The sequence below is a fragment of the Opisthocomus hoazin genome, chromosome 1 (assembly GCF_030867145.1).
Source record: "Opisthocomus hoazin isolate bOpiHoa1 chromosome 1, bOpiHoa1.hap1, whole genome shotgun sequence".
Taxonomy (NCBI): domain Eukaryota; kingdom Metazoa; phylum Chordata; class Aves; order Opisthocomiformes; family Opisthocomidae; genus Opisthocomus; species Opisthocomus hoazin.
Window position 1 is genome coordinate 138,393,096 of NC_134414.1, and position 13,516 is coordinate 138,406,611.

The 13,516-nt window shown below is 39.8% G+C and overlaps 1 protein-coding gene across 2 annotated transcripts; it reads left to right on the forward strand.

Annotated features, from left to right (window-relative positions):
* Nucleotides 1-1,640: 1,640 nt before the first annotated feature.
* CD86 (CD86 molecule) lies at nucleotides 1,641-12,892 on the forward strand. 2 transcript variants are annotated; one of them, XM_075412880.1, is made up of 6 exons: nucleotides 1,641-1,757; nucleotides 1,892-1,941; nucleotides 3,876-4,217; nucleotides 8,177-8,488; nucleotides 10,557-10,691; nucleotides 11,247-12,892. In XM_075412880.1, exons 1-6 carry the CDS (start codon nucleotides 1,690-1,692, stop codon nucleotides 11,318-11,320), a joined length of 981 nt encoding a protein of 326 aa, XP_075268995.1. In that variant the 5' UTR covers nucleotides 1,641-1,689; the 3' UTR covers nucleotides 11,321-12,892. The 2 variants fall into 2 exon arrangements, with proteins under 2 accessions (XP_075268995.1, XP_009930556.2); XM_009932254.2 differs by having other exon boundaries at nucleotides 11,491-12,892.
* Nucleotides 12,893-13,516: the final 624 nt, after the last annotated feature.

The window sequence follows — 13,516 nt, forward strand, 5'->3', positions numbered from 1 at the left end:
TCTGCAGGAAATGTGGGCATACACCCCTCTGCAGACTCACGGGATCCTTCTTCATGCAGCCACCCCCAGCAACACGCCTTCTCCTGGAAGACAGCAGCCAGGAAACCACATAGGATCTTTCAGACTTCTGTCCTCGCAGCTCCAAATCCAACCCAGAAAGAAAGGCAAGGACTGTTCTCTGGTATTTTTGCCTGGGTTTTACTTCTCTCTCTCACTCTTATTTTCAGTTCCGGTGTTGCTGCTGTGAGACAGTCATTGCAAAACATGCCTAGATATAGCAGTACACTCTGTCTACTTCATTTATGTTTCCAGTTGCTAAATTGTTTTAATTTCTCCTCTTACACACCTGCACAGGATCAAAAAAATAGCTCTATCTTTTTTTTTTACTTCACTGCAAGCAAAAATTCTTATTCACAGGAGGGAAATAGGACTGCTGAGAAGGAGTTTCTGTAGTTTTCAGAGGCTTGGCACAGGCAATTTTATTCAGGCAATCAGTTGCGTGGTTTAATTCAGTGGGCCCAGCCTAGGAGGAAAACCCCTTCATAAAAGTTCACCATGCAGTAAGACAGCTGGAGCAGGAAGAGAATGACCTCTGTCTACAACCATGGATTCTGCACAAGCCCTCCCTCCTTCTATGAAAAGTGGATCACAAAGAAAATTATCTATACCCTCTGAGACATTTGGTCTTCTTTTTCCCTCCTAAGAAAAGGCAGGACGAATCTGGTCTGGAAAAAATAACATTCACACCTCTGTACGTGACAGTACACACACACAAAGAAACCTATCAGCAGTCTCAGGGGAATTCTGTGTTAGAAGAAGATAGTCTTGCTCCCAGAGACCTGGGGTAAAGGTAAAGACCAAAGTGTGCCAGCTTTAAATAAAACATGACAAAAAACGGGAAACCATCAGGCAGCTGTACTACCAGTCAGGACAGCAGACAGCAATCTCAATGTTTTTAAGTAGTATAAGAGCTGAAGTTATTACATCTGCTCCAGCAAAAGAGGATTCTCTGGAGCCATTTAAAGGAGGGGAGTGTAGGACCTTGGCATGGGTGGAGGCTTCGCCCAAATATATGGAAAAGGAACCAGAAAAACACAAAGGTACCGCTAAAATGCAAACCAGCAACCACAGGCCAGTCAGATGCACATGCCATTCTCTCACTGATGTATGGGAATGATGTTTGGCTGTTTACCAGGATTATAGGTGCTTATGCCACATGAACCCAAGCAGCCATAGAAGTGTTTTGTTTGTGAGATGAGTCATAGGGCTTTTTTCTTTTTCTAAATAGACACCAGTTTTTCTTGACCACAAATTATCTGCTGTTTAGCCTCAACTCTTTAAATCATATAGGATTTCTCTCCGTTAGGTTTTACTGTCGTGAAGGATAGGTTCATGTTACAAAACTGAAGGTCACACACTTCATTGCTTCTGGGAGCTGACATCACCGCGCCATGTCCCATACCTCTTCCTTCTGTGTCACTCTCTCCTCCCCCTCTACTTTCAATTCCCCCATCTTCCTCCCCCACTGCCAAGGCCAAGCATGCTCCCCATTCCTCTTTCCTCTGCACCAGGCGTTTTGGGTACTCATTCTGTCCTTTGCACCCCGGGGGCTCTGTGTTCCTCCTATGGCATACCCTGTCTGCAGCAATCTTGCGCCACATCACCGTCCCCGTAAACCAGAGATCTGTCATGGCATGCTTCTTGTTGCTAAAGGCTGTGAAGCACACAGAAGTCATTGCACCAGTCCATGGGAAAAGGTGAGATTAACTTTCTCAATAGTCTCTCTCTTGCTAAAGCTGCTTCTTGTTTTATCACTTCTTTGTGAGTACTGGAGAAGGTACTGGAGTGTTTTCAACCTCTAACATATTTCTTTTATTCTTCCTTCTTACAGCGTCATGGAGATCTGCATATTCTTCCTTTATGCTATGATACTTCTCCCAGGTAAAAGGCGCATTTATAATTGTAAAAACTGTTTTCATTATTGGGTCCTGCTATGTGATAATTTCTCATTCTCTAAGAAGCTCATTCCTTAGTAGAAATTAATAATTTCTATTGCACAATCAAGGTTATATAGCCTATGTGACACGTAATTAAATTGTGTACAGGGACTCTATAAAATATAGAGTAAGTACTTTCTCTCTTCAACTTTATACGTTTACTTTACACTTATTTTATGTTGCCCTTAAATTTTCAATTTAAATCTATCTTTAAAATGTGTGTATATCACCTCTGTATATCATAGATAAGAGCAGTATTAAACTGAAAACTGACAGTTTGATATGGGACAGCTGGAGTTTTAGGCAGCCATGGAGATTATTTTGCAGTCTGGTGCTGTGGAGGAGCAGTCAAAACTTTGCACCGGTGTCACGGTTTAAGCTGGCAGCTGACAACTAAGCACCAGAGAGCTGCTCGCTCACCCCCCACCCCTGCAGTGGGATGAGGAGGAGAATGGACAAAAAGTAAAACTTGTGGGTTGAGATAGAGGCAGTTTAATAAGAAAACAAAGAAATGAATAATAATAATAGTAGTAGTAATAAAAATAATAATGATGATGATGAATATGCTAAACAATGAATACACAATGCAATTTTTCTCACCGCCCGATGCCTGATTGTTCAGCCAGTCCCTGAGCAGCGATCACGGAAGTCGCAGAACTCACAGAAACTCACAGAACTTGCCAAATTCACAGAAAAACGTTGAACTCGCAGAGAACTTCAAGCTCACAAGAAAAAGAATTCCTTCCCCCTGGCCAACTCCCATTTATATACTGAGCATCATATCTATGGTATGGAATATTTCCATTGGCCGGCTTGGGTTAGCTGCCTGGCTATGCTCCCTCCCAGATCTCGTACACCTGCCCATTAGCCAAACATGGGAAACTGAAAAAAGTCCTTGATTTCTTAGCAACAACTAAAAACATCAGTGTATTATCAACATTCTTCTCCTGCTAAATCCAAAACACAGCAGATACTGGGAGGAAAATTAACTCTATCCCAGCCAAAACCAGGACTACCAGGAGAAAGACTGTAAATCATCTCCTTTTGAACACAGCAGAGGTGTTTGTATCTTCTGCGGCAGAAGACTGTATTTCTCATTCCAAGAACAGACAGTCCTCCTGGCCCATCACCACCCAGAATAATGGATGCATGCAGTGATGAAAGCAGGAGAAAAATCATCCCTTGTGTAATACAGTTCATGCTTTGTTTGCACGAAGGCATAATTATGTTTATTGACTGTTTCTCTTAAGAAGATCAGCAACAGAACAGTTAAATCTGACATTTAATCTGTCATTAAACGCTAGATTAATTACAGAACGGTTAAATCTGACATTTAATTTGTCATTAAACTTTAGATTAATTCTTCAGTGAGACTGGAAGTGTTCACCTGTTTCTGACCTTCTGATCATATATTCCCCAGACACTAGCATTTAGCACACAGTGCACACTTTGCATTTTCTTCGAAATTGTAGTGCTGTGTTATTTTATTAGGCGAGTGAACTCAACTTTTTGAAAAGAAATTGTGCAACTATCTCCTTTGTGGGAGAATCTCACTAAGAATGTGTATACAAGAATCGTTTGGACCTTTTGCCTGCATGTAAGTCTTCTAAAATACAGACACATCTCTGGGTGGTAGGCCTTCCTTAGAAAGTAAAATACAGGAAGAAAAATAAGAAACACTTTATGACCTGAACTTCACAAGACTAAGCGAGTCAGTTTGAAGAACTATGTGTCCTGTCATACCTAGTGGGAGAATTTGTGTCTAAATGCTGGCATTTTTATTGCTACTGTCATTAAGCATTGCCTCTGTGAGAGCAAATACTTGGTGTTCTTTTGTAGCTGATGGAAATCTTAATTTCTTCTCTATCTTTGTCTAAGGTATTGCTGCCAGTGTGCATCAGGTGAAGTCATTTCTCAATCACACTGCATACCTATCCTGCTATTTTCCAAACTCTCAGAAAACTGACATAAAGGATTTAAGAGTTTTTTGGCAAAAAGGTGCTGCTGAAGTGGTTCACGAAGTATACTACGGTCAAGAAATACATGATAACCTTAGTCCTAAATATATAAATCGCACCAAGATGGATATGGAGAAATGGACCTTGCAGTTGTTGAATGCAGGAATTGTGGACGAGGGAGAGTATACATGTATTATACAGCACAGAGATAAAGGATCACCAAAGGTCATACACACATCTGAGTGCTTACTGCACATCATCGGTAAGTAATCTCTTCTAACAGTCATCTGGTCTGGGGTTTTTTTGGAGGTTGTCTGTCACTTTGTTCAGTCCATAAATGTGTGGTACTGTCCCCAAGCCACTGAAGATGTACCTGCACTGGACCAGAATTTCTAAAGATGGATAGAAGCGTTCTCAACAGAAAATCCTCAGCTCTGAATGAAAAGTATTCAGGTGGAAGCAATCAGAAGAAGTAGAAAATGAGGCAACAATTTGCTCAATATTGCATCATTCCTGCTTCCTACCTTGTCATACTTTATAGTGAAAACCATTCTGCCTTCTTCCTCTTGCCTCCTGCAAGTTTTATGGCTTTTAGGACTCTGGAAAATACACTTCTTTATTTGCATCTGATGCACTACCTTCTATTAAAAGTAGCAGTAGTTATCATTGGCGGTGGTAAATTACAGTTGAGACACAACAAGATTTCTGCAAACACCCAGCTATTTTATGATCATATAAATCTCAGGAAAAATAAAGAAAAGAGAAGCTCATATGTGGAGGAGTAGAAATTCATATGTTCAGTTAAAGGAAGACCAAAATTACCTCTGAAGATAAAATGCATGCGTTGATGAGATTCAACCTGTTTTCTTGCATGAGGAAAAGGCAGCAAATCTTTTAAAAGGGGAATAGAAGTGAGGAAGCAATCTTTTCCTAATATTTTCTAATATTTTTTGTAATTCCTAATATATTTTTCTAATGTTTTTCAACTTTACACTGTTCTGTTAGTAATCTTTGTCCATATGCCTGTGTTCTCTCTTCCACTGTGACAGTGCTAGTCGTTAAAAATAACAGCTTCTAACTTCCACTGGTGTTTTCAGGCTTCAGCATACTGCTTCAAAAGAGAACAGGCCATGTGTAACAACAGCCAAAAATGGAGTGCCAGGATGTCTGAGCCCATTTAACTTTGTGCTACCAGCAAGTGTTCCCTCGATCCACAGATAGAAAATCTAGATTGTTAATTTTTATTCTCCCAGAATCTACTTGACAAGTATTTTCAGCAAAGTTTTAGAACTCAGAAACTCATAATGTGGACTCTATATCAAGGCCTCCAATTTAAGAGATGCTTAGCATCAACCACTCAGTTAATTCAAGCAGTTAAATCATATATCAACTTAGCCAACATCTGAGAAACATGTTATAGAAATCTCATACTTAGGCACTAAAACTCTCCCAGACCTTTTAACGTTTATCTTGGGAAGACTGTTTTAAACTATGTGCTGCTGTGTTCCTTCCAAATGACTTTTTGTTCAATAAGCTACCAAAGGAAGGAGCAGTATAAAATCGTATTTAAAAAAAACCCTTAAAAATAATTAGAAGAAAAATACGAATGTTGAAATGTACTTGTGCTTACCTTCTGTTTCTTAATTAGAATCTCATATGTGGAGGGCTTTTTGTAGTATGGCGTGTCACACCTGAAATGGACATAAGACAGATTGAGTGCTGTGCAAGAATGATGGGGCAGTCATGCAAAGCTATCTAGATCACTTGGTGACCAAGCCCATTCAGAAATACTGAAGCACCTTCTTATACAGTTTACATGTGTTATTTATATGTATTACATTAGGACAATATATATATAGATATATGTGTATTATATGTATTGTGTACAGCCAGGATGGTTTATGAACACAGATCATTCTCCAGAAATGAGCAAGGGAAATTTCATGATGGAAAACTTTGGCTCTTGAAGCAAACTAGGTAGGGACCATGGTGACAAGCAGGTTAACTGCAACTTCTGCTGCTATAGCGTGGCTCTAGTTCTTCTTTTGGATGGATCAATAAGGGAAGTAGGTGAGACTAGGGAAGCTATTTCAAAATATGTGCCACTCAAAGTGCTGGGAGTGAAACTGATGTCAGAATAGAGATTTAACAGTTTGTTTCCTCATTTTAAAGGGGATGTTGAAAAACTTGAGTGAAGAAAATCCCTGCTAGAGTTATCTGAAGGCTGGAAAAAATACAGTCCAACTGGAGACATTAAAAGATCGTTCTAAATACCTTATAACACAGAAGACTGAGAAGAGTCTTGTTTTCAGAGTGTGGGAATCTGAAATGCACATAAAATACTGGATATTAAAAAAAAGGCTAATTAATTCAGTGAAAATATGATATAAATATATATATAAATATATAGTCAGTCAGTGGCTGGAAGCAAGTGAGAAGTAAGGCACACCATTGTCACTCTAGAAAACAGAACAAAATCAGGTAGGATGATTAAGCCATTGAGAAAAGTATTAAGGGCTTGATCGATCTGCTGTCTCTTGAGGTATTTAAATCTAAGCCCCTAGCGTTTTTGGAAGACATGTTATCTTTAAATAGAAAACACTTCCTGAAACATGTTTTTCTGTTAAAAATCCAAAGCTCACATATACGTAACCCACACCCTGCATGCAACAAACATCACTTTTCAGTAAATTGAGGTTCCAGAAGCCGTAAAAACAGAAGTGCTTTGATCAGGTTGTATTCCACTATTTCCACATGTTTACTGTCAATAAGATTGAAACTCTTAAATGACTTGGAAGATTTGGCAAGTTTCACAGCCATGGATCACATTCCTGCCCTTCCTATAAAATGCCAAAGAGGGAATAAATACTCCAGACCAGAAGCTGGAGTCAGCAGTCAGCTAAGCAAGTCAGACCTTGAGGACAAAGAGGAAAATTTAGCTCTCCTGAGGGAAAACTTCACTAAATTTTGGGGTGTAGAACAGGTGATCCTTTTTCCATTTTGAATTCAAAGCCATGGACTCTCCTGGGGATTTAAGTGACTAAGCTAAAGCCTTCTCTCTGTGTGCTGACATACAGCAAATAAAAGCAACATCATATTTCTTCATCCATCCATATTAAGAATTCACTAGGGCAAGGATTAGAGTCTGAATCCCACACATTGAGTGTGTGTGCAGAAGAGTCAGAGCCTCTTAGGCTCATATTTTTCTAAGGGTCCTTTTCCCTTTCTCCAATATTTCTCCGTATTGTCTTTAGTCCTATCAGCACTAAAATAATGAAGTATTTTCAATTAAGTCTTAAGTCTCATGGTTATGTTGTTGGGTTTTTGTTTTTTTAACTTGCTGTATGCCAACATGCAGTCAGTATTGTGTCTATATTCTCTCCTTCTCCTTTTCCATTACAGTCTATTATTTCCACTATGACCTTTTCACCAAACAAATCCTGGTTGAGAATATTTGGGAGATTATTTAATAGAGGGTATTGGTTAAAACCTTCTATTTGTTATTAATACTTTATGTTTAAATAATTCTTTCCAATCCTGTTTCACTATTTCTTGCCTGAGAAACATGACTTTTTAAAGCAACAGATATGTTTTTAATTGACTGGGATGAGTATCCAATGATACAAAGCAGAAAAACTTGTACTGTAGTCACTTCCACATAAAAAGCCAAGCTAAGGGAGACCTAGCATTATGTTGAGTGAACTACTTTATATGCTGCAAAATGGTTGCTCATAATACTGAAAGACACCAAGGATATGTCTACCTGTGATAGCACTGGACCTCCAGCTTAGCCCATCTGAAGTGCCTCAGATGATTTCTTTCAGTACTTTTCACAGTTACAAGTTTGTGGTTTTCCCCTTACCTAATCAGGAGGTCGAGAGTAGGCAGCGCTGTGTCCCATTTCCATTTTGTGCTTACACATTGACCTGCAAGCAGGAGAGGTTTTATTACTCTGAGGTGTCTATGGATCTAAAGGAGATAGGAGAGACAGAGGCTCAGTGTCTGGCTGATCAGACTTAGGTACTCGAAAGAGCCTGAGGACATGCAACAGCAAGTCTACAGGTACACCAAAAACGTAACAAACCCTTCTTGGGACTCCCATTGTTTTCCTGGGAAAATTGTTTTGACTTGATTCTGCCTGAAAATCTTAAATAATTGGCAGGAGCTGTCACAAGATGTGCTATGTCTAACTCATGATGCTTTCTCTTTGGTCTGTTTCAGCCAACTATAGTCAACCTGAGATAGCATGGCTGCACACTGGGGAACAAAAGCCCAGCGAATACGTGAACCTTTCCTGTTCTTCCAGTGGAGGTTATCCAGAGCCCAAGCAGATGACTTGGCTAATTTCACGTGAAAACACAACATACACACAAATACGTCACATGGATGTTTCACAGGATGCTGTAACAAAGCTGTACAATGTTACCAGCAAGCTGAATATCATAGTTCCTACAAACACCCTCACTAATATTAGCTGCTTGCTTCACCTTGGAAAGCAGATGGGGAGCCTTGTCTCAGTGCCACTAGGCATAGGTGAGTCTTCATTTGCCCACTTCAATTTTTGCATGGGTAGGAGCAGGACACGCTGCAGTAGAGCTGATCACAGACAGCAGCATTGTCAAGGCAGGGAATAAATCCGAGGCAGCAGTAGGAGTTGGTTGCAAGGGCTGTATGTTCTCCATCCTGTTCACCAACAGGCACGGCCACCAAATTCCCTCTCGTTTCCATATGGGAAATTTTATTACAGAAAGGAGAGGTCACAGAGAAGGAAAGCTACTGCTACACAATCCAGAACACAGCCCTGTTCATCCCCTCCTTAGATGCTGCTCCAGTAGCAACAAAGCAATCTGGATATCTGGGTTAGGCAGCAACCAGTCTCTGGAGGTGACATTTAACTGTTAAGAGAGGTTGCCGCTTCACAAAATCAGAGAACTGTTTAGGTTCTGGAGATCTTCTAGTTCAACCAGCCTGCTCAACGTAAGGTCAATAGGTAGCACAGGGCCTTATCCAGTTGGGTTTTAACTATTGCCCAGGATAGAGACTCCACAACTTCTCTCAACAAACTGTTCCGGTGTTTGACCACCCTGACAGTAAAAAAGGTTTTTTTCTGATGTTTAAGTGCTTGAGCTGCTATTCTTAATCATTCCCTAGAGGGGAAGCCTAGAAGGCTACACAGAAGAGTCCCTTGGACCAGATTTGGCTCACAAACTGCCAAATAGGTTGTGCTGAGTTTAAGTGTAAAGGCCATGAAACTTTGACTAGTCTTGGAAGCATTCTTGGCGGTTTTCATAACATTTGTCAGAATGAAGTGCACATTCCAAAATGACTATTTGGGGATTTTTTTTTCTCTGGGATTGTGTCTCTTGTCAGACATCTCTTGCAAGAAGCAGCTGGGGACCTGAGTTCCAGTAAGACTTTACTGGTGGATTATATCAGGGTTCCACATGACTGATCCTTTCTTTAAATTAAAGCTGTATTTTATTTATTTCCTTGGACAGGAAAACATCCTTTGACATATTTTTGTTTATAAGCTATGGTACAAATGCATCAAAATGAAGACAATTCCCACTTTGGTCATAAGTTTGGTTGGCTTGCACACGTCTCCTTTAGACAACGTTGAAGATGGAGACCTGTGCTTCAACTGACACGAACAGCCAAGAGGGAATGGTAGCACTGCAGGAAAGCCTACCAGGGTAGTACAGGCAAGCACCTTACTACTGCAGATGTAAAAGAATCTTGCCATTTGTTCTGAACAAAGTTCCACAGTGCAGTTTTGTTCATATAAATTCAGCTAAAGGGTTAAGTCATCAAACTGCCTCTGATGTCCTTACATTCTAGAATTTTAAAATAATATTAAAGTACAATACAGAAGTCTTCTGAGGTTTGCACAGCTCTGCACATTGCTCACGAGTGTTAACATGGCTATATTAGCTATATTAGCTATAGTGCTGCATTCTCCTCTTCCTTATTCAATTTTTCTTTTCTCCTCCCTGGCTTTATGAAAGTAGCCACCTGATAAGCTATAATGGTGGGTAAGAAACCAGGAACTCCACATAAACAAAAGCTTTCTTTGGTGATAACTGAAGCTCTATCAGTTTCTAACCCTACCAACCAAAAGCTCAAAAGCATAATAATCAGAAATAGAGGGAAACTCCTTTGCATTCCCTGCTACTTTCACAATTGCCAGGGATGCCTGACAGCATTAATTAGGCTTTGACCATCATTTGCAACAGGTACATAGTAACATATCTCAGGTTCTTCAAACGTGCGCAGTAGTACAGAGTAGCAGTAGCACAATAGCAGCCTCATAGGTTCTTGTATTAATCAAGTTGCTGATCACTCACGTTAGCCAAACTTCAGAAACAGTACTTTGCCTTACTATTGTTGAAGTGGACAACAAGTAGCTTCACTTGTTGTTGGAAATGGAAATAAAGCAATGTGGATAGTGATTTATCGATACTATTAAAGCACTGTAAAAGCAACGGATGCTAAGGACCTTTCCCTAAACTTCTAATTCACGTAAAATTGGGATAGACTGTTTAAGCTAATTGTCAACAAATTAAATCTTTGCTGTGTGTATCGCCTCTGTTTTCTTATTCAGAGATACGGGGGGAAGAAATGGAGCAAATGAAGATAAATTTCTTTGGCCCACTTATAGCTGTGATTATACTGATCACTCTTCTTCTGGGTTTTGTGATATTGAAGAAGAACAGAAATATCTCATCTACCAACCAGAGTAAGTTATTACTTCTCATTCAGCTCTACTGTCCCTGAAGTCACAGGCTTTGCTCTTTGTAATCATCCCTTTACCTACATTCAAGCCGCTGACAGAAAGTTAGGTTTCACTCTAGTTTTAAGCTAAACTTCCTCAGACAATTTAGTTCCTGCAACAACTTAGTCCATCCAGCAACAAGTCAAAATATCTTTCTCCTGTCTTGTCCTGGGATCCACTTCTCCCTCTTCTTTGTGCTCTGTGACACTGCCATGGCACCAGCTTACCACTCTTTCCTGCAGTTTCATCTCTTTTTTTCCAGTTTACTGGTAGATTTGGCTCCTAAAATCATTGAACTGTATAGACCTTTCTTGTCCATCACCACTTATAAGAAAGGTGGAGCTGGGGGGAGGGATGAGGTGAGGCTTCTGTCCAGTGCAAGTATCTTTCATCACAGAGCTAAAGGATCAAGGCATTGCTCCACCACATGCTGTCCAACACTGGACTGGAAGAATCATCTTGTACTGGGAACAGAATTCAGTCTTTGCATTGCATTTCTCCGTTTTGTTCCAACACTAGGTCTCAGCAGTCCCGGGTTTGTTGTGCACGGAAAGGATCCTGATGCTGACATCAGAGCCTGTCCTTCCTTGTAGCAAGAGGGAAATGCATTCCTCACAGTCAGTCCTGTTCACTTACACAGCCAACAGTCCTGAGCCCTACCTCATTCTTTCTCCAAATCCCAAGATAACTGGACATCTACTATCAACTCATTTTCAGCTCCTATTTCTCATGTTTCTGTAAATCACATATTCATCTATTTTAGGTGTCAGTCTAGCAGTCTAGAAGCCATCCAGCCTGAACTGAGGCCATCAGCCAGACTGCTGACTGGGAACCATATCTCCACATAGCAAGGCCTGAGGTCTCATATTCTTAGATGATCTGCCAGAACAAGAATCCTTCCCAGATACCCTACAGAACAACATGAAGCATTTTTGTCTGATGGCTGAAATCCACTGTCCAGTGTTCTCTGCTTTTATTTTTGCTCCAGAACGGTACTAAATGTGATGCCTGCCTGTCTGCATGACCATCTTTTAGCTGTATCTTTCATTATGCACTGTGACATTGTAAAATCCTGAGAGTAAATAAAGCAAGCAGTCTGCATGGGTTACAGGAGGGAATGTCTCAGAAATAGAAAGAGTTAGGCCACAATCTGTGAATCATAACCATCACTGGAAACATGATCAGAGACAGGCTATTAATCATGAGCACTTTTGGCAGAGCTAGTGTGGCTTTGTACCAGTAGTTTTCTTGTAAAGCTCCACAGCAGAAAGAGGAACTTTGGGGCACTTCTCCATCTTCTGAGAAAAGTCGTGCAATTGCTATCAAGCATTTGAAACTAGAAATCACCTGAAGGAAAGTCTTGCTTTAAACGTAATTTCTGGTTACCGTAAGTCTTTTCTACTACCATCCAAGCTTAATATGCCCAGACAGTTAGTACCTCCACACTTTGTTCCTCTGTATTCTGACCAGATGCTGTACTAGTTGTTCAGGTGGATGTAGGGATAGAAAATGAAAGTATGAGGTATCATTTATAAGCGTGTAAATCTAAATATACAAAATTAAGCTAAGCAGATAATGAAAAATTATTATATAAGTAGATCATATTCTAATTTGGTTGACTATGTTCTCTCTTTCTTAATTTTGTTTCAAACCTTGAAGACAGATAGGAAGTAATTTTATCTGTCAGAAAAGACTCTCCATTTCACTCAAAATGTGCCAGTTCTCCAATCCCTTCAGTGTATTTTCTTCGACAGCACTGTCATCTTTCAGGAGGAAGAATGCAGCAGAATTGAGACAAAATTCTTCTGAGGTCTTGATTGTGTTTGTAGGTCTGACATTTTCAGCAAGAGCAAGGACATTAGCATCACATTCTCAAGAGAAATTTCAATTCAGAGCTGCAGCCTGGGGGCATAAATTCTTGATGGTTTCTGCTGGGTACAAATACTTTTCTGTTAAATAACGTTGTGAGTTGCTAGATTCCACCTCACTCTTACTCCATTTTCAAGTGTGTGGAAGAATGTACGTGTCCTATTGAGTTAGTTAAACTATTTGGGAGTCAGTTTATTAAGCTATTACACTAACATTACAAATATTTTCATTCATATTAATATAATTCAAATTTTGTTAAAAGTTAAATGTTTTATTTTTATGTAAAATTTTATATTTGCTAGAGACCTTATTTAATGACTTATTAAAATATAAGTCTTTTTCTGTGTTGGTGTTTTCTTCTCCTGCCATTAAAGCAGTATACTGGGGGATAGCCTCATTTGGTATTCTCAGGGAGGAAACACTCCCAGAATTATTTCTTGGAAGCAAATGAATAAAAAAGGTATTGCTGCAATGACCAAGAATGGCACAACTAAAGGTTTCATATGTCCATTCATGGAGCTGGATGTATGTGCACAACTCTGTGTATGCATACCTCCTTGATTTATTGACCTATACACCTTAAAGATCAGATACAAAACTCCAGTCTGAAAATTTGGCCATTTGATTCTATGCTGCATGTTGTCAAATATATCTCCAGTGGATCACACAGTCTTCTCTTACTCTTGATGAACATTTGGTTCCTTAAATAAAGCGTGTGTTACGCTATCAGGTATGCTAAATCAGATAGATACTAACTAGATTTGTGTTATGTTTCTTGCTTGTCTTAACACATGCTGTAATTCAGTTCATTTTTTTCAACATTTTCCCTTCCCACTCAAGTCATCCACCTCAAATCCTCCCTAATATGAGGTCGTCAGAACAACAGCTAAACCCCACATTGCTTCTACCCAAGCAACAAG